At 41.2% G+C, this 25,468-nt stretch overlaps 1 protein-coding gene across 2 annotated transcripts in view; it reads left to right on the top strand.

Moving 5' to 3' along the window:
• ITGBL1 (integrin subunit beta like 1) overlaps positions 1 to 21,226 on the top strand; it is a 213,014-nt gene extending 191,788 nt beyond the window's left edge. For both annotated transcript variants that reach the window (XM_043477360.1, XM_043477361.1), the window contains 3 exons: positions 13,077 to 13,223; positions 19,215 to 19,328; positions 20,330 to 21,226. In XM_043477360.1, coding sequence (XP_043333295.1) covers positions 13,077 to 13,223; positions 19,215 to 19,328; positions 20,330 to 20,421 — 353 coding nt within the window. In that variant the 3' untranslated portion in view covers positions 20,422 to 21,226. The remainder of the gene's footprint in view (positions 1 to 13,076; positions 13,224 to 19,214; positions 19,329 to 20,329) is intronic.
• The last annotated feature ends 4,242 nt before the right edge of the window (positions 21,227 to 25,468 follow it).

Raw genomic sequence — 25,468 nt, 5'->3', positions numbered from 1 at the left:
GCAGCAGAGGATGAGATGGTTAGACAGCATCATCCACTCAGTGGACATGGATTTGAACAAATTCCAAGAGATACTGAAGGACGGGGGGGCGTGGCATGCTGCAGTCCATGAGGTCGCCAAGAGTCACACGTGACTTAGTGACTGAACAACAAGAACATCACGTGGCGGCCAGTGGAGAACAAGTCCCACTATGAGGCATGCGTGAGGCTCACTGGCATCATCCCTCTGGTGTGGCTTCAAAAAACGAAATTGGCATCACTAATCTGGGAAATTTTCTCAGTTCACTGCCAGACCCTGAGTCGTAGTATCTCTGACCTTGCACCTGGAGGGCTGGACGAGAAGCCCATATACCTCATGTGTGACCAGAGACCAAAATGCAGGTCCCTGACTCCAAAGCTGGGACTCCCTGAGCATTTCTGCAAGCAAGTAAAACCCCAAATAATGTAAACCTACTTAATCAGCGGGCGCATGAGACCTAACAGGCAATGATGTCTATCCACCTTTCCAACAAAAATAGGACTTCCCTAATGGCTCAGTAAGGGAAGAATCTGCCTGCAATGCAGGAGACACAGGAAATGTGGGTTCGATCCTTGGGTCGGGAAGATCCCCTGGAGAAGGAAATGGCAACCCACTCCAGTGTTCTTCCCTGGGAAATCCCATGGACAGAGGAGCCTTGCAGGCTGTGGGCAAATGAGTCACAAAGAGTCAGACACAACTGAATGACTAAGCACCAACAAGTACCGACAATAAAGCTGAAAGTGATTAAACCAATTCTGGTAGGCTGGGATCAGTTAGCAAGCATACCTGAAGGTGAATGTAAGCAATTACATAATTTTAACCAGTTCAGTTTTGATTACACCAAAATTACAACCTGAAAATTAGAGTCATGTGAGTGACTGGCACAGAGACAGTCAGTAGGAAGTAAGACTATGCCTCACTTAAGCAACTTAAACTGGTGAGCAAAGTGATGGTTCCGTGGTAAAGAATCCACCTGCCAAATTCGATCCCTGAGTCAGGAAGATCCCCTGGAGAAGGAAATGGCAACCCACTCCAGTGTTCTTGCCTGGGAAATCCCATGGACAGAGGAGCCTGGCAAGCTATATAGTCCATGGAGTCTCAAAAGAGTTGTACATGACTTAGTGAGTGAACAACAACAAGCAGTGTTCAGTGATCGTAGACTGCATGTGGACCTTCTCAGTTCTCTATTAATGACAAAAATATTATGTGATCAACACATGCATGGATTTTTTTTTTTTTAAATCAGATCTCACTACTGAGAAAAAAAAGCTTTGGCTAGAGTGATAGTCCCTGGGATCTATTTGTTTTTAAGTGACACTTGACTTTAAGATTTCATAAGGAAACTGTATCTCTGTGTTGGCTCTTATATGTTTAATTGTTCCTGGTGACTCAGACAGTAAAGAATCTGCCTGTAATGCAGAAGCCCCGAGTTTGATCCCTGGGTCAGCAAGATCCCCTAGAGAAGGGAATGGCTACCCACTCCAGTATTCTTGCCTGAAGAATTCCACTGACAGAGGAGGCTAGCAGGCTACTGTCCATGGGGTTGCAAAGAGTCAGACACGACTGAGCGACTCACACTTTACTTGAGGAGATAAATAGCTGAAAACTTCCCTAAAATGGGGAAGGAAATAGTTACACAGGTCCAAGAAACCCAGAGAATCCCAAACAGGATAAACTCAAGGCGAAACACCCCAAGACACATATTAATCAAATTAACAAAGGTCAAACACAAAGAACAAATATTAAAAGCAGCAAGGGAGAAACAACAAATAACACACAAAGGGATTCCCATAAGGATAACAGCTGATCTATCAATAGAAACTCTTCAGGCCAGAAGGGAATGGCAGAACATACTTAAAGTAATGAAAGAGAATAACCTACAACCCAGATTACTGTACCCAGCAAGGATCTCATTCAGATATGGAGGAGAATTCAAAAACTTTACAGACAAGCAAAAGCTGAGAGAATTCAGCACCACCAAACCAGCTCTTCAACAAATGCTAAAGGATCTTCTCTAGACAGGAAACACAGGTTGTATAAACGCGAACCCAAAACAACAAAGTAAATGGCAACGGGACCATACCTATCAATAATTACCTTAAATGTAAATGGGTTGAATGCCCCAACCAAAAGACAAAGACTGGCTGAATGGATACAAAAACAAGACCCCTATATATGCTGTCTACAAGAGACCCACCTCAAAACAAGGGGCACATACAGACTGAAAGTGAAGGGCTGGAAAAAAATATTTCACGCAAATGGAGACCAAAAGAAAGCAGGAGTCGTAATACTCATGTCAGGTAATATAGACTTTAAAACAAAGGCTGTGAAAAGAGACAAAGAAGGACACTACATAATGATCAAAGGATCAATCCAAGAAGAAGATATAACAATTATAAATATATATGCACCCAGCGTAGGAGCACCGCAATATGTAAGGCAAATGCTAATGAGTATGAAAGAGGAAATTAATAGTAACACAATAATAGTGGGAGACTTTAATACCCCACTCACACCTATGGATAGATCAACTAAACAGAAAATTAACAAGGAAACACAAACCTTAAATGACACAATGGACCAGCTAGACCTAATTGATATCTATAGGACATTTCACCCCAAAACAATCAATTTCACCTTTTTCTCAAGTGCACACGGAACCTTCTCCAGAATAGATAGAATCCTAGGCCATAAATCTAGCCTTGGTAAATTCAAAAAAATTAAAATCATTCCAGTCATCTTTTCTGACCACAATGCAGTAAGACTAGATCTCAATTACAGGAAAAAAAACTATTAAAAATTCAAACATATGGAGGCTAAATAACACGCTTCTGAATAAACAACAAATCATAGAAAAAATCAAAAAAGAAATCAAAATATGCATAGAAACAAATGAAAATGAAAACACAACAACCCAAAACCTATGGGACACTTTAAAAGCAGTGCTAAGGGGAAGGTTCATAGCATTACAGGCTTACCTCAAGAAACAAGAAAAAAGTCAAATAAATAACCTAGCTCTACACCTAGAGCAACTAGAGAAGGAAGAAATGAAGAACCTCAGGGTTAGTAGAAGGAAAGAAATCTTAAAATTAGGGCAGAAATAAATGCAAAAGAAACAAAAGAGACCATAGCAAAAATCAACAAAGCTAAAAGCTGGTTTTTTGAAAAGATAAACAAAATTGGCAAACCGTTAGCAAGACTCATTAAGAAACAAAGGGAGAAGAACCAAATCAACAAAATTAGAAATGAAAATGGAGAGATCACAACAGGCAACACTGAAATACAAAGGGTCATAAGAGATTACTACCAGCAGCTCTATGCCAATAAAATAGACAACTTGGAAGAAATGGACAAATTCCTAGAAAAGTATAACTTTCCAAAACTGAACCAGGAAGAAATAGAAGATCTTAACAGACCCATCACAAGCAAGGAAATCGAAACTGTAATCAGAAATCTTCTAGCAAACAAAAGCCCAGGACCAGATGGCTTCACAGCTGAATTCTACCAAAAATTTAGAGAAGAGCTAACACCTATCTTACTCAAACTCTTCCAGAAAATTGCAGAAGAAGGTAAACTTCCAAATTCATTCTATGAGGCCACCATCACCCTAATTCCAAAACCAGACAAAGATGCCACAAAAAAAGAAAACTACAGGCCAATATCACTGATGAACATAGATGCAAAAATCCTTAACAAAATTCTAGCAAACAGAATCCGACAACATATTAAAAAGATCATAGATCATGACCAAGTGGGCTTTATCCCAGGAATGCAAGGATTCTTTAATATCCGCAAATCAATCAATGTAATATACCACATTAACAAATTGAAAGATAAACACCATATGATTATCTCAATAGATGCAGAAAAAGCCTTTGACAAAATTCAACATCCATTTATGATAAAAACTCTCCAGAAAGCAGGAATAGAAGGAACATACCTCAACATAATAAAAGTTATATATGACAAACCCATGGCAAACATTATCCTCAATGGTGAAAAATTGAAAGCATTTCCCCTGAAATCAGGAACAAGACAAGGGTGCCCACTCTCAGCACTACTATTCAACATAGTTTTGGAAGTTTTGGCCACAGCAATCAGAACAGAAAAAGAAATAAAAGGAATCCAGATAGGAAAATAAGAAGTGAAACTCTCACTGTTTGCAGATGACATGATCCTCTACATAGAAAACCCTAAAGACTCTACCAGAAAATTACTAGAGCTAATCAATGAATATAGTAAAGTTGCAGGATATAAAATTAACACACAGAAATCCCTTGCATTCCTATTCACTTTCAAGCTTAACCGGAGACCTCCCTCTGGTACTCCATATCTCCAGGATAAGAAGAAGTGGATTGCTTCCTGCTTTCCTTTTTCCTCTCTCTCCTGGAATGAGCCCATGAGTCCAATTTAAGAAAAAAGAAAGGATGATGAAGAGCCACCTCTTGATTACACAATCAGTTCACGTTTCTTCTAGGAATTCTTTGGTTCGTAGCTGCAATTTGAAGATGATCAGGCAGCCTGAGAGTACGAATGCAGTGACACCTCTGCCCCCAGGCACTGCTGGACTTTATGTTGAGGAAGGTCCAGACCACTGACCCAGGCCACGACTTTCTTGGCTGGACGATCTGAGTGGCATCATGATTGTCTCCTTGTCTCCAAATTACATCTTAAAACTGCAAACCTCTTTCCTGAGCTTGTACGTGAGCCAGTGTTGGGAGGCACCCTGCCAACCTGCAGGCCTTGTAGTTACCCAGCCTGGAAACAGCGGTAGAGAAATCAGTGGAATATTGGACAGGGAATCATTTTTTATATATCTGCTTGTCTATCTTTGACTGTGTCAGGTCTTAGTTGCAGCCGATGGGATCTTCTGATGTGTCATGAGCTCAGTAGTTGCGATGAGCAGGCTTAGTTGCCCTGCAGCATGTGGAATCTTAGTTCCTCGACCAGGGATCGAACCTGAATCTCCTGTATTGCAAGGTGGATTCTTAACCCCTCGACCATCAGGGTAGTCCTTGGACCCTCAGGGTAGCCCCTGGACAAGAGAATCTTGCAAGTCCACATCAAAAGTTCCTAGAGCAACACCCCACCCATCATATGGCAGGTGGCAGGACATGGCAGCAATCTTTGCTACTCCGGCGGGGAGGAGCTTAGCATTTACAGGGGGAATTGAGATCACGTTGGCTCCTTGTTACCAGAGAGAGCAGTGGCTGAGGCAAGAGGCAAGCACATAAACCGTTACTAATTAAGTGTATAATTAAGAGGATTGGACATTCATATGAGTGAAGCAGAGACTGGTTGAACAGGAGATATGCAGAGAGCAAGAGAATAGCCATCTTGACTGGCCTGACTATATAGCCAGTTAGGACTGTGTTCAGCTATAAGTAATGACACAAATAAGCCCGCAGGTTGTCACTTCAGGGTTAGATGGATGGCAGGGTAACTGCCTGAGAGCCATCAACGTCCCACGAACCTTCTCTCTTCCCTCCCACTCTGCCCTTTCATGCTCAGTGAAAACCTCCTGTCGTGCCCATCTTCTAGGAAAGAAGAGAGGGAAAGGAATAGGACAAAGGGCAAAGGATACATGCTCGCTGAGTCTGTCTCATTTTCTTTGGATGACAATAGCTTTCCTGGAAACTTTACCGAAGAGATTTTCTTTTTTTATCTCACTTAATAGAGCTAAATCCTAAAGGCAACTCTAGGTCAAAAGGAGCCTGAGTAATCAAATATTTTCCAGATGAACATATCATCATCTCCATGAAAAAAATGAGGGTCCTCCTACTGTTAACAAGGAGAAAAGAGTATTGGGCAGACAGTATGTATTAATAGTAGCTGATGCAATTAGATCCATTCATGTGGGTCAGTTACTTAATTGAGCACTATCATTACAGTGTATTATGGAAGTGTGTCTCACAGCCAATGGATTCATTGGAAATGTCATTGTCTAAAACATCACCACTTAAGAGTATTTTCAAAGATAATGGGAATGTTCCGTATCTGCCTTTTTCAACACAGTAGCCACTGGCCATGTATGGCTGTTAAACACTTGAAATGTGACTAGTGTGACTGAGAAACTGAATTGTAAATTTCACTGAACTTAAATAAATAGTCACTCTGATTAGTGATCACTACATTGGACAACACACATGCAGAGCACTCTTGGTGAATATTTTGGTGTGGGGAAAGGGAAGAGAATAGAAAGAAAAATCACGGTTGTGGGGGGGAGGTGGGGGGGTTGCCAGATGCCGGGAGAAGATGAATGGCTTTGGAAATGAAAATTAAATGGAAAATTGCTCACCTGTGTGAAGACTTGGGAAGTCAAGTGGAGGCAGATTTAGGAGACTTCAAATGTTTCATTAGGCTGGTTCTCCCTACAGGTCTGTTACACACTTATTACATAGATAGGGCTTCCCTGGTGCCTCAGTGGTTAAAGAACCCACCTGCCAATACAGGAGATACAGGTTCAATCCCTGGGTCCAGAAGATCCCCTGGAGTAGGAAATGGTACACACTACAGGATTCTTGCCTGGGAAATCCCATGAACAGAAGAACCTGGTGGGCTACAGTCCACGGGGTTGCAAAGAGTCAGACACGACTGAGCAACTGAGCGTGCACGCACACATCACAGATGACATCACTGTGAATTCTACCCCCAAGCAGAGATTCTGTTCTCCCTGAATGTGAATAGATTCTTCTCCCGGCTCTGCCACCCCTGGGTGTTCCACACATCGGCCTGAGTCAACAGAATGGGGCGGATCTGGCAAAAGTTGACTGAAACTGCTCTTGTGGGTTTTATCATCTTTTTTTTAAACTCTGACTTTCAGCATGATTCCACTCAGTAGGTCTCCTTTATGAAATATTCTCCTTGTTATTATTATTTTTTTTATTCCCACCCCAGCCCTCCCTCTAAGCCATCACCAGCACTCCCCTCACTGCCCAGCCAGCCTCACCTCTTCCCAGGGACTAAGACCCTGTAAGGTGAGTGAAGTCGCTCAGTCGTTTCGGACTCTTTGCGACCCCATGGACTACAGCCCATCAGGCTCCTCCGTCCATGGGATTCTCCAGGCAAGAATACTGGAGTGGGTTGCCATTTCCTTCTCCATCTCCTTGTTATTTTACAAGACAACATAATCATCATATTTTTCTCCTTCTTTCCTGGATAATCCTATTTGTCTGGCTTCTCCCTGCTACCCTACCATAAATATCAGATTTTCTCAAGATTTGCTTCTTCCTAAGTGGGCTCATTGACTTCCAAAGCTTTAAATGCCATCTCCTTTGGGAAACTCCAGCATGGACTGCCCTAGCGCCAACCTGTCCTCAAATGCCACGTTTGTGTCAGCTGCGTATTGACCTCTCCTTGGTTGTCTTAAGAGTATCTCAGACACACAAGGTACAAAATGGAACTGATGTTCTGCTCTCAACTCTCCCTCCTGCAGTTCCATTGTCTGTTAGGTTCATTGTTAGAGAACTCGGCCTTTCTTTCCCTTACCTGCCACGTACGATCCAGCAGCAAGTGCCATAGGCACCCCCATCGAGGAGATCTCCCGCCACCTCTCCCTGTCGGCAGTGACATCAGCCTTGTTGAAGCCTGCCTCACCCTTCGCCTGGGCTCTGCAACACCCTCTCACTTTCCCCATCCTCACCGCTTCCCAACACACCAGAATCTCTCCCACCTAGTTGCCAAAATGTATTTGCAAACTGTACATTATAACACATCACTCTCTTGCATAACATCTGTCTATGACTTCCCCTTCCTCAGAATAAAATCTCAATGCCTTACCAAGGAGCATAATTTGCTATGTTCTGATTCCTAAATATTTCTCCAACTTTATTGTTTTTTTTTCCATTTTCTTCCTTCCCCATTATTCTTCAAATACACTGACTTTCTTTTTCCCACTGCCTATAACATGCCAGCTCTTTGTTATTCTGAGAGTTTTCATTCGTTTTTCCAGGACATTGACAGTCTAGCTCCTTCTCAGCCCTTGGGTGTCAGAGAGCTGACTCCTCCAGTTAATAATGCTCTCTCTGCCAGATATACCACCACCCTCTTTAATTCTTCCATAGTGCAAGTGTATTTGTTCCCTCGTTGTTATTTGTTTTCTTCCAGTAGACTGTAAGCCCCTAAGAGTGGAGCTGATACAATGCTTGGTGCACAATAAAAAATTTTTCAATGGGTGACTAAATTATTAGAGCTTATAAAGAAGATAGTATTAAAAGCCTTGGAAATTTTTTGAGTAAAGAGAAGGCAAATAAATGGCAAAATGTTTAAACACTGTTGGGCTTCCCTTGTAGCTCAGTTGGTAAAGAATCCGCCTGCAATGTGGGAGACCTGAGTTCGATTTCTGGGTGGGAAAGATCCCTTGGAGAAGGGAAAGGCTACCACTCCACTATTCTGGCCTGGAGAATTCCATGGATTATATAGTCCATGGGATCACAAAGAGTCAGACATGACTGAGCAACTTTAACTTTTAAATCCCAATGCATTTTGACCATTGTCTGGGCTAGATGCCAACCTAACTATATGGAAGGGTATAATAAATAAGCTAATAAATGAAAAACGATCTCCTATTTCCTTGCATGTAAATTTTATATTAAATTACTTGTGGTGAAGAGCCATTCATTCATTCTCAATGATATCCTAAATCAAAAGCAGAGTGTCTTTCTCTGCCCTAGAGATTAAATTATTCCATTTATGTCAAATGATGGTAATGCTTACTAACCCAGAGTTAGTAAGAAACATAAGCATTTAAAAAGTCCATAGCTTGATGAGACTGGTACTAAAAGTTCTTTCTCATCCTCCTCCTCCTTCTCCTTCTGCTTCTCACCACATGTTATCTGCCTCCAAAGGTGCTTCCCTGGTGGCTCAGATGGTAGAGAGTCTGCCTGCAATTCGGAAGATCTGGGTTCCATCCCTGGGTCAGGAAGATCTCCTGGAGAAGGAAATGGCAACCCACTCCAGTATTCTTGCCTGGAGAATCCCATGGACGGAGGAGCCTGGCAGGCTACAGTCAGTCCATGGGGTCACAAAGAATCAGACACAACTGAGCAATTTTCACATACATACACATTAAAGGTGGATAACTTGTTTTGAACTTCTAAAGTAGACTTCACTTTAAGTAGACTTTTGTTTTATTGAATCATTTCCATAACTGTTAATTGAGTATGTAGCTCTTACACAGATTTGCTAACTTCATTCCACTCTACAGGACGTAGATAAAACAGAGCCATCTAAGAACTGTCTGTTGACTTTGAACAACCAGTTATTAACCAGATGACCTGCAAACATGTCCTGGATTCAGTTTATGGTTGTCAGTTGGAATTTGTGGGAAAAAAATAAGAAAATTTTGTTGAAAAAATAACCCCATTCTACAAGTGTTTTTTAAGAATCTCCTATGTCTAAGGCAGAGTACTTGGTACTCTGAAGACTACAGTGATTTATCAGAAGTGATTCCAACTGTCAAAGAGTTCTGTCAGGTAATGGGTTTATCTGATACATAACTGCATATTACAAGGTGAAAGAAAAAAGTTACACCATAGAGGTGAAAAATAACATGATGTAGAAATTCAGAGGAGAAAGATGATTTTCACTGGGGGTGTTAGAAAAAATCTTCCACAGGCAGTCACTTGTCCCTGTGTTTTGAAAATTCAGCAGGATCTGATTGTATAGAATAGATTCCTGTCTTGGCAAAGTCATGAAGTCAGGAAAACTCCAGAGCTACATAGGGAAGGATGAGTGGATCAGGAAGTGAATGGAGGGGACAGGAAATAAGGTTGGAGAAGCAACTGGGGCTCTATTTTAGGAACCTAAGACAGAGGAGGTTAGAGTGGATGAACTTCTTCCCATTAGCATTAGGGAGTCACATAGTCCTAGGTCTCAAAGCTGTGTCATGAGTAGTATTGTTTTATGGGAAGCTTGGAGCCAGAACACTGGAGAAAGACATGATAGAAGGTTTCTCAAAGATTTCTGATGGTGATGCATGTACCTGCTAAGTTGCTCAGTCATGTCCATCTCTTTGCACCCCTAGGGACTATATAGCCTGCCAGGCTTCTCTGTCCCTGGGGATTCTCCAGGCAAGAATACCAGAGTGGGTTGTCATGCCTTCCAGTGTATCTTCCCAAGCCAGGGATAGAACCTGCGTCTCTTACGTCACCTGCATTGTCAGATGGGTTCTTTACCACGAGGCCACCTAGGAAGCCCTCGGATGGTGATAGGAGTGAAGATTTGGGAGGTTGTTTCAATAGAATCTGGCAGCTTCTTAGATGAGGAGAGTGAGAGAGGTTGAAATGTGATCCAAAACATTTTGAACTGGTTGACCGGAAGGAGAGTTGGGATGCTTAAAGGATGGGCTACACAGAGAAGTAACTTTTGTAAAGAAAATTATGTATGTAGGTCTCTAGGTAGCTTTTGGATGCTAGTAGAACACAATGACTGAACTGAACTGAACTGAGAACACAATGTATGAAATCACAGGAGTGGAACTTAGGAGAGATTTAAGGGCTGGATCATTGTGGTTATCTAAAATCCTATGATTTGATGAATGTTACGAGAGAGATGATAGACGAAAGAAGATGATTGAGGCTGGACAGTCAGGGGATTCCTACACTGATCTGGTCAGGCAAAAAAGTAGAGGAATAAATAGACAAAGGAGGAGTGTTGAAAGGATAAGGCAAGTTCAACGTCATGAAAACCAACCTAGGAGATGCTTTTTAAAGGGAAAGTACCCACGAATGTCAAATGTATACCTTACGCTATGCAGCTGTTTAAAAAGACAGGGATTAAGAAAAGTCTCCTAGATGTCTCAAATTGATAGTCATTGTCTGTTGGTTTTTTAAGAGTTACACTCTATTCTTTAAAAAATCTTTATTTCCTTATTGGCTGTGCTGGGTCTTTGTTGCTGCTCAGACTTTCTCTAGTTGTGACGAGTAGGGGCTGTTCTCGAGTTGAGCTGAACCAGCTTCCCTTGTTGCAGAGCTTGGACTCCGGAGCACAGGCTTAGTAGTTGTGGTGCTCAGGCTTAGGTGCACGTCGAATCTTCCCGGATCAGGGATAGAACCTGTGTCCCCTGCATTGGCAGGCGGATTCTTAACCCCTGGACCACTAGGGAAGTCTAGTAGTCGTGGTTTGTTTTCCATAATGAAAGGTATAGGCATTGTGACATGTGGAAAATGAGGAGTCAGGTTCTCATCCTGTATGGTTTCGTGATTTGAGGCAAAATTATTTAATCATGTATGGATGTGAGAGTTGGACTATAAAGAAAGCTGAGCACCGAAGAATTGATGCTTTTGAACCGTGGTGTTGGAGAAGACTCTTGAGAGTCCCTTGGGCTGCAAGGAGATCCAACCAGTCAATCCTAAAGGAGATCAGTCCTGAATATTCACTGGAAGGACCGATGTTGAAGCTGAAACTCCAGTACTTTGGCCACCTGATGCGAAGCGCTGACTCATTTGAAAAGACCCTGATGCTGGGAAAGATTGAAGGCGGGAGGAGAAGGGGATGACAGAAGATGAGATGGTTGATGACATTACCAACTCAATGGATATGAGTTTGAGTAAACTCTGGGAGTTGGTGATGGACAGGGAGGCCTGGTGTGCTGTAGTCCATGGGGTCGCAAAGAGTCGGACATGACTGAGCGACTGAACTAAACTGAACTGAACTGTTTAATCTCTCCGAGCCTTAGGTTCTTGACTATAAAATGGTGATAATACTTGACTCAATGGGCTATGGTGAGATGCAGTTCAATAAATTAGCATATGGACAAGAAGAAACTGGTGAAAATAGGCCTGTTAATCCAAGTCTCTTTTAAATTTTCCTCCCAGTTGCTTTTGATTCACTTCCAGATGGTCATGTGTTATGGGGTGCCATCACCTGCATTCATGGGTAGTTAGGTTCTATAAGGCTTAATAATGAATTGCAAGCAATTAAATATTGGCCACCAATCCCTCCTTGGGCAGACCTGAGCATAGAAGGAGGCAGATGGAATATGTTTACTCTTGAAGGTCTTGCCAGAGCAAATGGTCAAGACAGAAGGATCTCAAGAGATCAGAGGGCCTGACCAGTCTGGATGATGATTTGATATGTCCTTGGAAGTAGGGCAGGGACCACCATGATTTTCCACTTGATGTTTCTTTTTCTTTTTGCATTTTCACATTTGATTTTGCATTCCCTGGTGCTAGCGAAATGCTCTGTATATAATCATTAGGAAGAATTTGCCAAACAAACAGCTGTTTTGTTTGTTTCTTTGGAGAAATCTGGCCTTAAGATAATGCACATAGAGGTAAAAAGAATAGAGCATTGATTGGAAAAAAGAGAAACGAACATGGAAGATGATGCAATCACCTGGGGTGCTGGTGACCAGCAACTGGACCGATGTATATGCCAGTGTGTAACTGTCACAGATATCATGTTGCATCTACACCAACGATAAACATTCCCAAACCAGGAAGCAGTGACAGAAACAAAAGGGGGAAAAAAATATGAGTCTAAGCCTGGTGCTGTTTATAACCCCATTCAACCATAGGGAGACACCATTACTTACATTTACATCTGTTGTAATTAGCAAACAGAGGAGCACAGGGGAGAGGGGCGTATAATACTGGATGCCATTTGTATGGAAGTAAACCCTTGGTTTTTATTTGGAAATAAGAGAGGGATCCATAAATGGGCAGGCAGTGGTGCCTTCACCAGCCTTGTAAATCGATCTGGGTGTCAGGGTGTGCCCAGTGAGGAAAAGCAGGAGGACTCCATCCTGGTAACGATGCAAACGGGCACATATTGTGAATCCAGAAAGGATGGTCACTTCCATTTTAATTTGTTCCAAGCTTTCTCTCTCTCTCTGGAGCCCATCTCTGATGCGACATTCAGGAGGACCGTGTTCAGCTCGAACTCGGTTGTGAAGTTCTTTTAAACGCTCACGAGCCCGACTGGCTGTGGTTAAGGAGAGCGTGTTTGCTCCACAGGGAAGGAGATCTCCCTGGTTTACATTGTCTTCTTTAAAGAGTGTGACTCACTGCCTCTGTACCCGTCTCCTCCTCTCGCCCCACCCCGTGACTGCCTCGCAGGCCACGGCACGTGCTCCTGCGGTCGCTGTGTTTGTGAGAAGGGATGGTTCGGGACTCTCTGCCAGCATCCGCGGAAGTGTAACCTGACGGAGGAACAGAGCAATAGTCTGTGTGAATCGGCAGATGGCATGTTGTGCTCGGGGAAGGGTGAGTATCCGCCGGAGCTTGGACGGGTTCCCTGTTCTTACGTGTGGTTTGTATCGAGCAGCAGCAAGGTCCGTACAACCGGCTTCTCCGGGCTGTATGAAAACCACGCTGTCCTCTGCTCCGACCAGACTTTGGGCTTGAATTTCTCCCATTCACACGATCATGGAAAGTATTATCAGAAGGAAAGCCCCAAATTTACCTGTATGCTGCTTTCTTTAGTCATAAATGAATTAGCGATAGAAACATGTGGGTGCGAAGTGGCTTCAGTCGTGTCCGACTCTTTGCGAACCTATGGACTGTAGCCCGCCAGGCTCCTCTGTCCAGGGGATTGGCCGGGCAAGAACGCTGGAGTGGGTTGCCATTCCCTTCTCCAGGGCATCTTCCCGACCCACGGATCGCACCCACGTCTCCTGCGTCCCTTGCATTGGCAGATGGGCTCTTTACCACTAGTGCCAACTAGACGTGTGTAACCTAATATAAAAGAATAAAATAAAATGAAGACTTCAAAGTGGTTACAGCCTTCAAGTTGATGGAATAGGAAGAAATAACCCAATCAAACATTTACCACAAAGAAATTCAAGGAGAAAAGCAACCCCACCCAGTGCCCCTCCCCCACCCCCAAAGGGCACCTTTTTTTTTTCTGAGAAAGTACTAATTAATAGACTGAGTTTTAGATATTATTTTCAAAGTGAATTTTTTAATTGATTATTTTTTATTTTTATTGTTTTTGGCCACACATGGCATGTGGGATCTTAGTTTCCCCACCAGGAATTGAACCCACACATTTGAAAGCTTGGAGCCCTAAGCACTGGACTGCCAGGGAAGTCCTGAATTTTAGGTAGCTTGATGTTGATGTTTTTGTATAAATTTTCCAAGAGGCTTTAAAAGCCTTCTGTTTCAGACCATCTTCCTCTTTGCTAGTGGCTAGGAAGGGCTTCCTTGGTGGCTCAGATGGTAATGAATCTGCCTGCAATGCACAAGACCTGGGTTCGATCCCTGAGTTGGGAAGATCCCCTGGAAGAAGGCATGGCAACCCACTCCAGTATTCTTGCCTGGAGAATCCCATGGACAGAGGAGCCTGGCGGGCTACCATGCATAAAGTCACTGAGACAGACACGACCAAGCGACTAAGCATTGAGTGGCTGGAAAACACCTAGAAACATTCTGGAAGTGTGTGTGTTCTCACTGAATGTTCAGGAGCTGCGCTACACCAAACTAGATGCTCTGGGGCTTCCCAGCTCACTAGGCTCCTTTCAGAACAGATGATCCCCGCTTCCCAAGTGGAGCTGAAGCTGAAGCTACATTTACCCTCAGACACCTACCCTGGGGGCAGGATTAGCAGGTAAATACCTTTCTGAAGAAGACACAGTGAAGAAAGAGAATTGCCTAATAGCCAGGGAGGAGTCCTCAGAAGTAGAATAAATATTCTGATTAAAGTCATTACATTCTGAAGAGAGAGACTCATTTTTTTAGCATCATAAATGTAGAAAATATATACTTAAAAAAATATATGGACTAAACATTGGCCCAAAGGTATTTCCTCAAAGTGAAACAGGAGAAGAAAATCTCTCTAGGTAATGCCTTTTCAAATTGTTTGCTTTGGGTGTGGAAATCTATCCAGGTATCAATGACTAGTTGAAAGGATATTTGTCTAAACTATTTGTTTACCCTTCAAAGGGTAGAGAGTTTTAAACTTGAAGGAATGTAAGAGTGTGATCAGTATCAGGACCTCTTATAGCCTCAAGGCTGTTTGTTTTGAGGTTGGTGTTGGTGATGAGGCTGGCATGCCTAGTTGGCAGTGGCTAGCTGTGAGCTTCTTTGTTTCTTCCTCTTCTGGAAGAATCCACACTGAATAGTAAAGCAAAGAAGGGGTTACACGTGAAATCATGGAATTGTATTCTTTCAGTGAACAGTGGGGATGCAAAAGTTATCCTTGTCAGCATGGAGGGACCTGCACCCCAGGAACCACAAGAAAAGAATCATGAAACAGACTAAGGGTCTTCAACATGGTGGCTGAGAAGAGACACCCCCTTCTGAGTTATTTAAGCGGGGGCCATCTATTTCTGGATACATCTCATGGACTTGCCATATTGCCATGTACCTTATTCTCGAATTTGTCCTTGAAAACCACTCACCCTGGCTTTCACAGAGGAAATCAGTCTTTTTCTGTCTCCCGTGATGGGGCAGGTGTGAGCAGAGGGTCCTGAGAGCCCCAGGGCACAGCAGTTTAGCAGCCCAGACCCAGCTGAGTGTTTCCAGCAGAAAAACGAACCTGCAACCTGGGCTCCCCGGAAGTTGTGAATAAAGCCACCACCTCAGGAGACGATGAAGAAATAGCGTTTTATTTCTTTACAAATTGATAGCCAAGACAATAAATCACTCCATAGAAAAATTTAAAACAAGATACATTGTTGTGACCTTCGTAACAGATGGAGGAGTTAGAACAGCAGTGAAGTCTGCCTGCTGGGGTGTCGGGTCGCAGCATTTTGCCAGGCTTGATGGATGGAAAAGAAAGTCCAACTCTGTCAATGGGGCAGCGAACAGAGGTGCCTCGCCCTGACACACGATGGGTTTTTGTAAATAACCGGAGATGAAGGCAGGGCCAGGGCTCCCCTAAGCTTAGCTACCTTTGACGGATGCATGATACAATTCATAGGATGTTTGGGGATTTATCCCTCTGGATCCAAGAACACACAATAACCTTCTTGGCCTTGTAACTTCCACCTCAATATAGGTCATGCTCTCTCATATCCTTAAAGATGCCGTTGTGTGACAGCTGTTAATTGCGTGTCATTCAATGACCCCTTACACTCTTATGTTGATACTTGTTATCCAGATTAAGTCCACGGTACCCCCACCACCCATCCCCCCCCGCCCCCGGCCCGACCCAGCCTGTTCTTCACGCCTGGAAAAGAGAAAGGGTGAAAAGTCATGTTTCAACAGCCACCCTTTTTGCTCTCTGTTCTGGTTGCCTCACTGGGTGACTGTCCAGGCAGAATCTACAGGATGCACAAATCATTTTTGAAACTACATGGAAGTCCCCCTCCCCCCACCTCTGGGAGAAGCATCACAGCTAGATGCAAGAGTAGACTGAATCAGATTGGGATCTTAGGTTAACTGATGTACTTCCATTTTCTCATCTTCGAAGGCAGAAGAATTTCATTTCTTTCCCCTTCTTACGTCCTAAGGATGCTCTGAAGACGAATGAGAAAATGTGGTTGATTGCTCAGGAATGGAAGCCAGTAAGCAGCACAGAAGGAAGATCAGAGCGCTGTTTAGTCCTTATACCAAGACAGACGATAAAGGAGTTAGGTGATGTGGTCATGAACTTACTACCCTAGAGATCCTGCCAAGACGGGGGTGGCCAGCTGCTCCCTTGGGCTGGACTGGATCTCATGGGTGTGAGTGAGCCCCACCAGTGGAGCGGAACAGTTGGTCCCCTCTTGGCAGCCCTGTGGCCTGTGTTTGTCTGTGTCTGTCTGAGAACCCTTCGCCTGTTTCTCTTTCTACGCGTGTGCAGTTTGAGCCCTGACCCCTGATGAAAACAAGTCAGAGCACTCTACAACAAAGGCATGGCTCTAGAGGTCCTGAGGCCGCTCACACTGTGTTAGTATTACATGCTATGCTAGTCCTGATTTTACAAGCAGAAGAAGTTCCTACCTCTGAGAGGCACAAACAGAAAGAACAACACAGCTGGGGAAGATGCTGACTGAGAAAAGCTACTTGTTCATCACACATACAAAAATCAACCCCCATTTTTCACTTGAAGTAGTTCAGTGTCTAGTAGACTTTTGGAACTGGAGTTTACTTGTCAAACGGTCCATCCAAGATACCATATTAACTTTAGCTGAGCTTAACCAGTTTTAGGAAAATACTTTGTTATAGCCTGAAGCTGAACATCCCGGAAGCAAGAGCAGTAATTAAAATAGTTTCAGGGCTAGGGGGTGAGTTTAAAAATGAAATGTGAGATCTTTTCATGAGTTGTGACAAAAAAGATACCCTAGGCATAATTGTGAATATCATGAACATAAAAGTCATTTACTTCTGCTGCTTTGTAGAAATAATTTTGGAATGTAAAGGGGATAACTATTTTAGAAACAACTGAAAACAACCAGATTCTTCCAATAGTCATGGAATTAAAGAATGAAATATGGTATTTTCTGAAGCAGTTACCATGAAAAGTCAATGAAATGCCCCAAGTCGTCTTTGTTTGCACTCAGATCGCTAACCATTTACTAAACGAGCTTATGGTAAACACTTCCATGCCTAGAAATTTGAAAGAAAGTGTTGAAAAGTACGACAAATACATTTCTAAAATAAGGTAACACCGTACCTGAATGAGACCAAGAAGAAGCCAGCATCCTTCACAGACTTGAGCCAGGAGCTCATTGATTTCTAAGCAACCATCAGGCTGTCAGTCACTCATCAGAACTGAAGGTTGTCTAGAATTTGCTCAAGGAAATGCACATCAACAAGACCCTCAGGAAAGTAAGACAAGACTATATGAAATTATGCTATGGTTAAGCAAGGACTTAACTAATGTAAATTCAGCTCTCAACCCATAACTAGTTCTGACTGCTCCCTTACCTTCTTCTTTAGGAGCATGACAAGGAATGTGGAAAGTTTAACTTGGCTCTTGGGGATTTTTGCAGCTAAAATACAGATAGCCATTTCCATGATATGAAATACCACATAGTGCTTAATGCGTGAGATGTGTTTATACAGATCCTTTCTGGATTCTGTGATATCAGGAAATCCTTCTCTCTCAACCACTTGACTCACTCAGTTTCTTAATTCATTTTTCAAGCACTGTGTTTCCTAGAAGCACTATGGTTGATTGCTGCTCATCTCCCAATATATTTTGAACTTACCAAGTCTGGAATTTTGTTAAATAGGTCAAAGCGCTTTTTTCTACTTTACCATCTCTTAAGGTGATTTTTGACCAGAACAATTTAGTGATGAGCATCTTTTAGTAAAAGGAAAAACACGTTTGGAAAAGATAATCCATCCAAGGAAATAAAAGGAAGGGTAAGTCCTTCTTAAGTGTTTTCTTTAAATTTTAAAGTTGTCTTTACCGTTGTTGTAGCTGAAATTTTGCCACATGAGGGTCTCATAGCCCATTAGGTGAAAACATTTAGACTGAGAGAACTTCCTTTTGTGACACCATTTAACATACATTTTCTTTTCTTTTAAATATATTTAAGTAACTAATAAAATTGTTTCTGGGCAAACCAAAATGTTCTTAATAACCAAAGTGGAAGTTTTAAATTAATAACATTAATTAAATAATTAAAAAGGGGAGAAATGAGTAAGTAATGCAAAAGGTAATTTGATCAAGACCCCCATAAAAGACGAACATTTTGAGTGAATTAGAGCCTTTCTTGATTACAGCAACAAATTCTAAGAATGAGATCTGCTAAGTCAAATATACATGAGTTACTATCTGTGTATTTTTGGCACTTTAAAGAGCTACCAAATATGCAGGCGTGTCCCTATTTAAAGAAAATCACGAAAATCCAGAATTGTAAGCACAGTAATTTAGTAGTTCTTTTCATTATACAATGCATCCCCACCTAATAGAACTTGCTATTCAATTCCTTAAAAAAAAAAAAAAAAACCCAAGCACTTTTAAGGTGTGATTGACTTCAGAAAGAAAAAAGAAAAAAGGAACATCTATTTTTGAACACCTTTTCTGAAGGCCATCCATAAGAATCAGCCACATTCTGCCCTCATTGACATTTCAACCAGGCGGGGCCACGGAACATTTGCTCAAGGCTAATTGCAACTGTCTAGATCCATAATGAAGCCTTTCCTGGATAACCTTTATGAATTACAGTAAGTCAGGCTCCCCTCTGAGTGACTGGCTAGTCGATAAACTTTTCCCTTTGATAGGTTATTAGACGTCCGCGGTCATTGCCCTGATAATATTCCGTTCTCGGCAGAAACCTTTAGTTAAGTGATGACGGCAAGTAGTGCCCTTTGTGATTTCAGGCTCCTGCCACTGTGGAAAGTGTCTTTGTTCTGCTGAAGAATGGTACATTTCGGGAGAATTCTGCGACTGTGATGACAGGGACTGCGACAAACACGATGGACTCATTTGCACAGGTGCCGTATCGACCGACCCTAATCATGCTTTGTCAGAGTCAGCAGCGGAGACCACCCTGCCGCAGACGGCAGGGCAGGGCAGCAGTCCTTGCAATCAAGACCTGCTCTTCATCCAAAGTCACTACAGAAGGGGAGGGGCATTGATTCCCAAATCCAGAAGAATACAAAAGAATAAAGCCAAATTAGGTGGCTTTTGGGAAACTTCACAAAGTAACCCCTCTCCCCTCTTTACACAGATGCTGTTCTGTATGGAAAAGAGAAAACAATGGTCTTGACAACCATTTTACTTTGAACCAGATGTAGCCAATGGAATATTACTTTAAACAGGACCCAGGTGCCGCTTCCAAAGACCATTGGTTGATGTGTTGGTTGTTTGCAAGGAATGGGCTGTGTGTTGAGGGGATGGGAGCAATGAAAAAACTTAGCAGTGTAATAGCTAGTGCTTTCTCGAGTTATTGAATCCTGATAATCAGTTATGTCAATAAAATACAGTCCCTTGAATAAGTTACAGGGAAAAGAGACACATATATCTGCTCTCCTCATCTCCAGTGGCAGGTAAAAGATGAAAGCTTCCGTGTGTCATTAAGCTAGACCTTCACTTTCAGTCCATCCCTATGAAACAAGGCTCCTCTTCTAGCTGATTCCTCAGCTTACCTCATTCTGTGTCAAGGGACTTGGTAGTTTTCAACATTTATTCATAAGTCAGACATAACTTGCTGTCTACAGGAAAACAAAATTATGACTTGGAAGCCACCTGGAGTGATACAGGATGGTCATTCTTAGATGCTACACTCAGGGTGGCATCAAGCAGCTGCCATTGTGTGAAAAATTAGATTTCCCATAGCTGCTAAATGAGATAAGATGGTTACAGAATAGAATAAGAAACTCTGCAGAGGATGAATGAAATGGCCTAGCTGATGAACAGCTACGGTTTGGAATGACGTATTTTAACGTGGTGCCTTCCCACCATGATGATGACCGCCCTGTGTGCTTTGCTGCAGGGAATGGAATCTGTAGCTGTGGAAACTGTGAATGCTGGGACGGATGGAACGGAAATGCCTGTGAAATCTGGCTCGGCACGGAATACCCTTAACGATTACATGGCAGGGAACCGGGTTCTTCTTTCTTCTCGGCCCTCAGAACGTATAAATGCAGAGGAAACCATGTATAATCACCACTACGACAGGTCAAACAGACTATTGTATGTTTTTCTCTTTCTGAATGCCTGAATGAAATCTGGGTACCCATTAAAAATGAGCTAAGCAAGTTCTGATGTAAATAGCATCAGAAAAAACTTTTCCTACCTTCATTTACATCAGTGGTTCTCAACAAGGGCAAACTTTACCACCCAGAAAATGCTTGACAATAATGTTTACAGGTAATTTTGATGGTCACCCTGGGTGGCATGGAGGGCATGTTGGGGGTGGACATCCAATGGGTGGGCGCCAGGGATGCTGTGAACATCCTCCTGGGGCACAGGACAGCTCCCCGCAACAAAGAATGACCTGACTTCACATGTCAAGGGTGCCTGAGCTGAGAAACATTGAATTAGATGGTTGTTAGAAATGCACAACCCTGTACAAGAAAGACCATATTCGTGTCTAAGGAAAAAATACAGCCTTACATAAATCCATTGATCATATTTTGCCAGGATTCCATATCACTTATCATTTCCATGGAGACATAAGGTATCCAGACACACATAGGATATGGGGCAGAAACTACATCATCAGTGCTTTTGAAAAAAAAAAACAAAAAACCTGGTCATTTTAGCCATTAAGTCATTTGTCTTATCCCCCTTTAGACTCACACAAAAAAAGACTCTCTTAAGATGAAGGAAGATACTATGAAAAATGTACAATTCAACATTTTAAATAAATAGTGACATAACTTGCTTATATTCTGTGTCAGTATATATTTACCTACTGAGGATTAACACCCCCCCCCAATGAATTTTTATTCAGGGGTATCTATCTTCTATTTCTAGAACATTTTTTAATATTGAGCAGGGGTTACATGTATAAGAATTCTGATTTTTTACTGTTTACTCCATGGTAACTTGCCTTTTAAAAAGACAGCATATAGTTAGATGTATGGTGGGCCTGAAATATACATTCACCTCCCTTAAAAACTCTTATTTGTAAGGATACATTACTTATTGGAAAAGTAGGCTCATGAAAAGAAATCAAGAAATTATATTAAGATAAAAAGTCTCAAAAGCTCAGAGGGTTTTAAAAAAAAATCCAGAAATGCCTGATATAGAAATTACAAGTATTCAGTCAATAATAAGAACAAAATGTTTATTTTCTTAATGGTGAAATTCTGCTCTGTATGAAATTCACATTGAATTATGAAAATGTACAATAATTCAGACTTCCCTTACATATTTACAGTTAAATCTACTTATACACATTAGTTAGGCAACCTTTAATTATTTAGAGCTAATAAAAACCCCACTTTTTTTTTCTAAAGGCGATTTCTATCTTGTAAAATCCTAGAATAATGTAACAAAATCATTTCCATATTAAGATGAAAAGTTTTCCTTGGAAATTTTACTTGATGATGTAAATATTCTAGAATTGTGGCTTGGACTTTTCTAAGTCACATCACCAAAAATAAGGAAAATATGCATCTGCTGAGTTACTGAAAAATTTAATATTGAAAATTATTTAAGAGAAAATTTAACTGATGCTGATTTTGATAGTACTAATAGTGTCCTCGTACTTTAGTAGGAGATTTATAAAATTGTCACTTCTATCCTGAGATTAAGGAGTGCAACGATGTGATTCTATCTTTAGTCTCATGTATATCAATCAATAGATCAGTTTTTATAAATGAGGGAAATATAAGCTGTGAAGAAGCAATACAGATTATACTCTTTCCTCTGTCTAAACACTTCAACCCTCAAACAAAGCTGTTATTGTTCAGTTGCAATTCTGATGCCTTATGTGATGCTGCACAGACACTCAACTTCATTACCTTATCCAGCCATCATAATTTGTACAAAAGACCTTCAGGTTCCTTTCTTGGAGAACTTTGGTTTCTACAAAGGACCAGATGGTGAATACTTTAGACTTTGTGGGTCACAGACATCTCTCTTACAAATTCTTGTTTGTTTTCATTTAATATTTTAAAGCTGAGAAAACAAAACGAATTCATTCTGAGCTCCTGGACTGTAAGAAACATTGGGAGATGAATTTGGCAGGAGTTTGCCAGCCTCTGCTCTACTGAAACTGCTCTTAGCTTCCTCTCTTATCACATAACCCTCCGTGTGTCTTCTTTTTCTTATCATTCTCTACATCTGTTAACCCTTTTCATTATAGAACCTACAACAAAAGTGCTGTTCTTTTTCTATTTTCATTGAACAAAAATGTCCTTGGCATTCACGTTTTTTTAAGAAAAAAAAATATGGAGAAATTAGTGTATTATAAAGTTCAAAATGTGATTGGTCCAAATTTTTTGACAAAGCTGAAAATATATTTCAGCTCTATTCTGGGGTTCATTTAGCTCGGAATTATTGAACCAAAAGGAAACTACGGCATTAAGTCACATGGTACCTACACGCTAATATTTTTCTTCTAAAACAAAAATATTTTCATTTTACCACTTTCTGTCTGCTGCAACAGTTCTTCTGTGTGTGTATGTATGATTTTGGGTCTCTAGCAATGCGGACATCAATAGAGATCTATGAAGAAGTGATTTAACTTACATGTTTAAGTTGGAGAAAAATAGACATAGTTACGTACAAAGACAAATTTCTACCCTTCTTAGATGTGATTTTGTACTTTGACTTTTGATTCCATTGCTTAGATAGAAACTCCCTCTTCAAAAAAAAAAAAAAAGTCAGGGCAAGAATAAACTAATAGTTGGAGGGGAATTTCATTGGCTTATTCAAGTTGGTCGGTAGTTATGGTGGAAATACGTCTATTGGGAACGATACCTGTTTGCCAATGGTGTTAGCACCAACCCAGTTTGCTTGGCAAACCATCACTGAGGAATTCTTTCATAAAGGACTTTTGAATAAGAGTCTACAAACATCCTGAAACCTAAGAGAATCACCCTGGACTCTGAGCTAATCTGGATTCTCACCATGCACTGGAAGGAATTGCCTCCACCACTTCAAATGCAAACACAACATGGGGATTAGACCAAATGACAGAGAAAACCAAGAGAAAACAAAAACAAGACATAATTCAACATTTGTTTGCAGACTCATTATCAAAGCTTTTGAAACCCCACTCAGTATTGAGTCACTTTATAAGCTAACAAAGCTACTCTAAAAAGTGTATTTTACTCCAGAGTACCACAGTTCACATCTGGAGTCTGAGATGCCTGGGTTTAGCTCAACAGCTGTCCCTGGATATAGTCTCCTTCTAAAATGTTCATACTCCCTCTAATATTAGGGAGAGAACTTTAAATGAAGTGGTACATGTCTAACTTTTAAGTGGAGAAGTATTTTTTTCTTGTTTTTTAAAAAAGAGCCAAATCCGATATTGGTCATCCTGAAAACAGCTGACTGTTTTAATGCTTTAAGCATTCATTAAGCAACTGGCCAGGTGTGATAAACTCCTCTTGCACTCCAAAAGGCAAATAGTTAGATGGACCATGGCAGGAGTCTTGTGGGTTCATCATGGCACTTTTGAAGCCAGTCCTGAACCCAAAACACTCAGGGCAAAAGAACATTTGGAGCAAGAACCTCTGAATTCTCCAAGATTTGTAATGGAATGATGCTCAATTCCATTGTACTCTTTATATAGGTTGGACCATTTGCCTCTCTTCTATAATTTTTTCAGGTTAAGTTGTAGCAAAATATTTTAGCAAACATAAGAAAATAAAATGGTATCACTTGAAATATTAAAACAATGAACATTCCAGAGCACTGTTGAGGAATGCGTGAAGCAACAGCTACCATAACAGATCAGCAGACGTAACCCTCCCACACCAGATATGGATGCAAAAGGCATGTGATACTGGAAAGACTCGATAAAATCAACATACGTACATGTAGGTACAGATCACATGGTGGTCTCCAAATACAAATGAATTCCATCAGATTTACTGTAACAGAACATCAATGGTGACAGATTGCACTTAAAACAGCAAACTTAGTTTTTGAGGGGGGGAGAAATGGTGGAGTCTTATCCTGGAAAAATAGCAAAAGAGGTATCATCAAAGAGCTAAAATCTTCTTTGGCATGGTAAAGGGGGAGACTGAGTTTACCAAACTTATTTACATGACATTTCTCTATATCTGTGGGTGATGCAATGCCATTTTGTTACATAAAGTTGTTCGATGTTGTTGAATATGCCTTCATATAAATATTTTATTCAATATGTTGTATTTATGAATACAACAAATGATATTAAACACAGAAACTGTACAATGCAGACAAACTCTTTGTATGTAGATTGAATAATACACACCAACGGCTCTTGAAACACAGGTCCTACGACATGCAGTTCATCAGTGCTGTCCTCGTTCCATGCAACAGGTCAGACCAGACACAGAGGAAATGATCTAACTAAATCACAAATAACAAGGACCCCTCTGCAGTACGTCTAAACATATATTAGAAGAAAGTATTTTGACATCCATTCATAGGGATAAATGCCCTTATAGATAACTCATGTGAAAAATAAAACAGAGGTACACATTTACTGAAATCTCATTCATTTACAAAAATAAATCTTGTCATAATTTTAACCAATAAACAAACTTGCAGGAGAGAAAAAGAAACCAGCAAATAGGGCCGATTACCAAAAACATATAGGTGGGGTTTTTGATGTGTGTGTGTGTGTGTGTGTGTGTGTGCGTGTGTGTGTGTACCTGCACACACATGCGCATGGTAGGGTAAGTCTATCTAATTGGAATTTCAAGTTGTTATTCACAGTTTGTCACATATTACGGAGTATATGTCTTCCCCAAAAATTGATTAATGTAATTCATCTAATGTATTTTAACTTAGCCTGTTAAAAATAATAGGCTTTGGAGCAGTGTAATAAGAAATCAAGAGAGGCCAAAAGAATCATTTTGTTGTATTTGTACTTTAGCATTATCGACAATAAATCTACTCAGATGTTATGCTAACTTTTTATTTATTAAAGTGGAATTCAATATGAAAATGAAATAAGCATAAACAG

This window comes from Cervus canadensis, chromosome 9 (genome assembly GCF_019320065.1).
Source record: "Cervus canadensis isolate Bull #8, Minnesota chromosome 9, ASM1932006v1, whole genome shotgun sequence".
Classification (NCBI taxonomy): domain Eukaryota; kingdom Metazoa; phylum Chordata; class Mammalia; order Artiodactyla; family Cervidae; genus Cervus; species Cervus canadensis.
The sequence above is the reverse complement of the archived record's forward strand: the minus strand, read 5'-3'. Positions and strand labels throughout refer to the sequence as shown.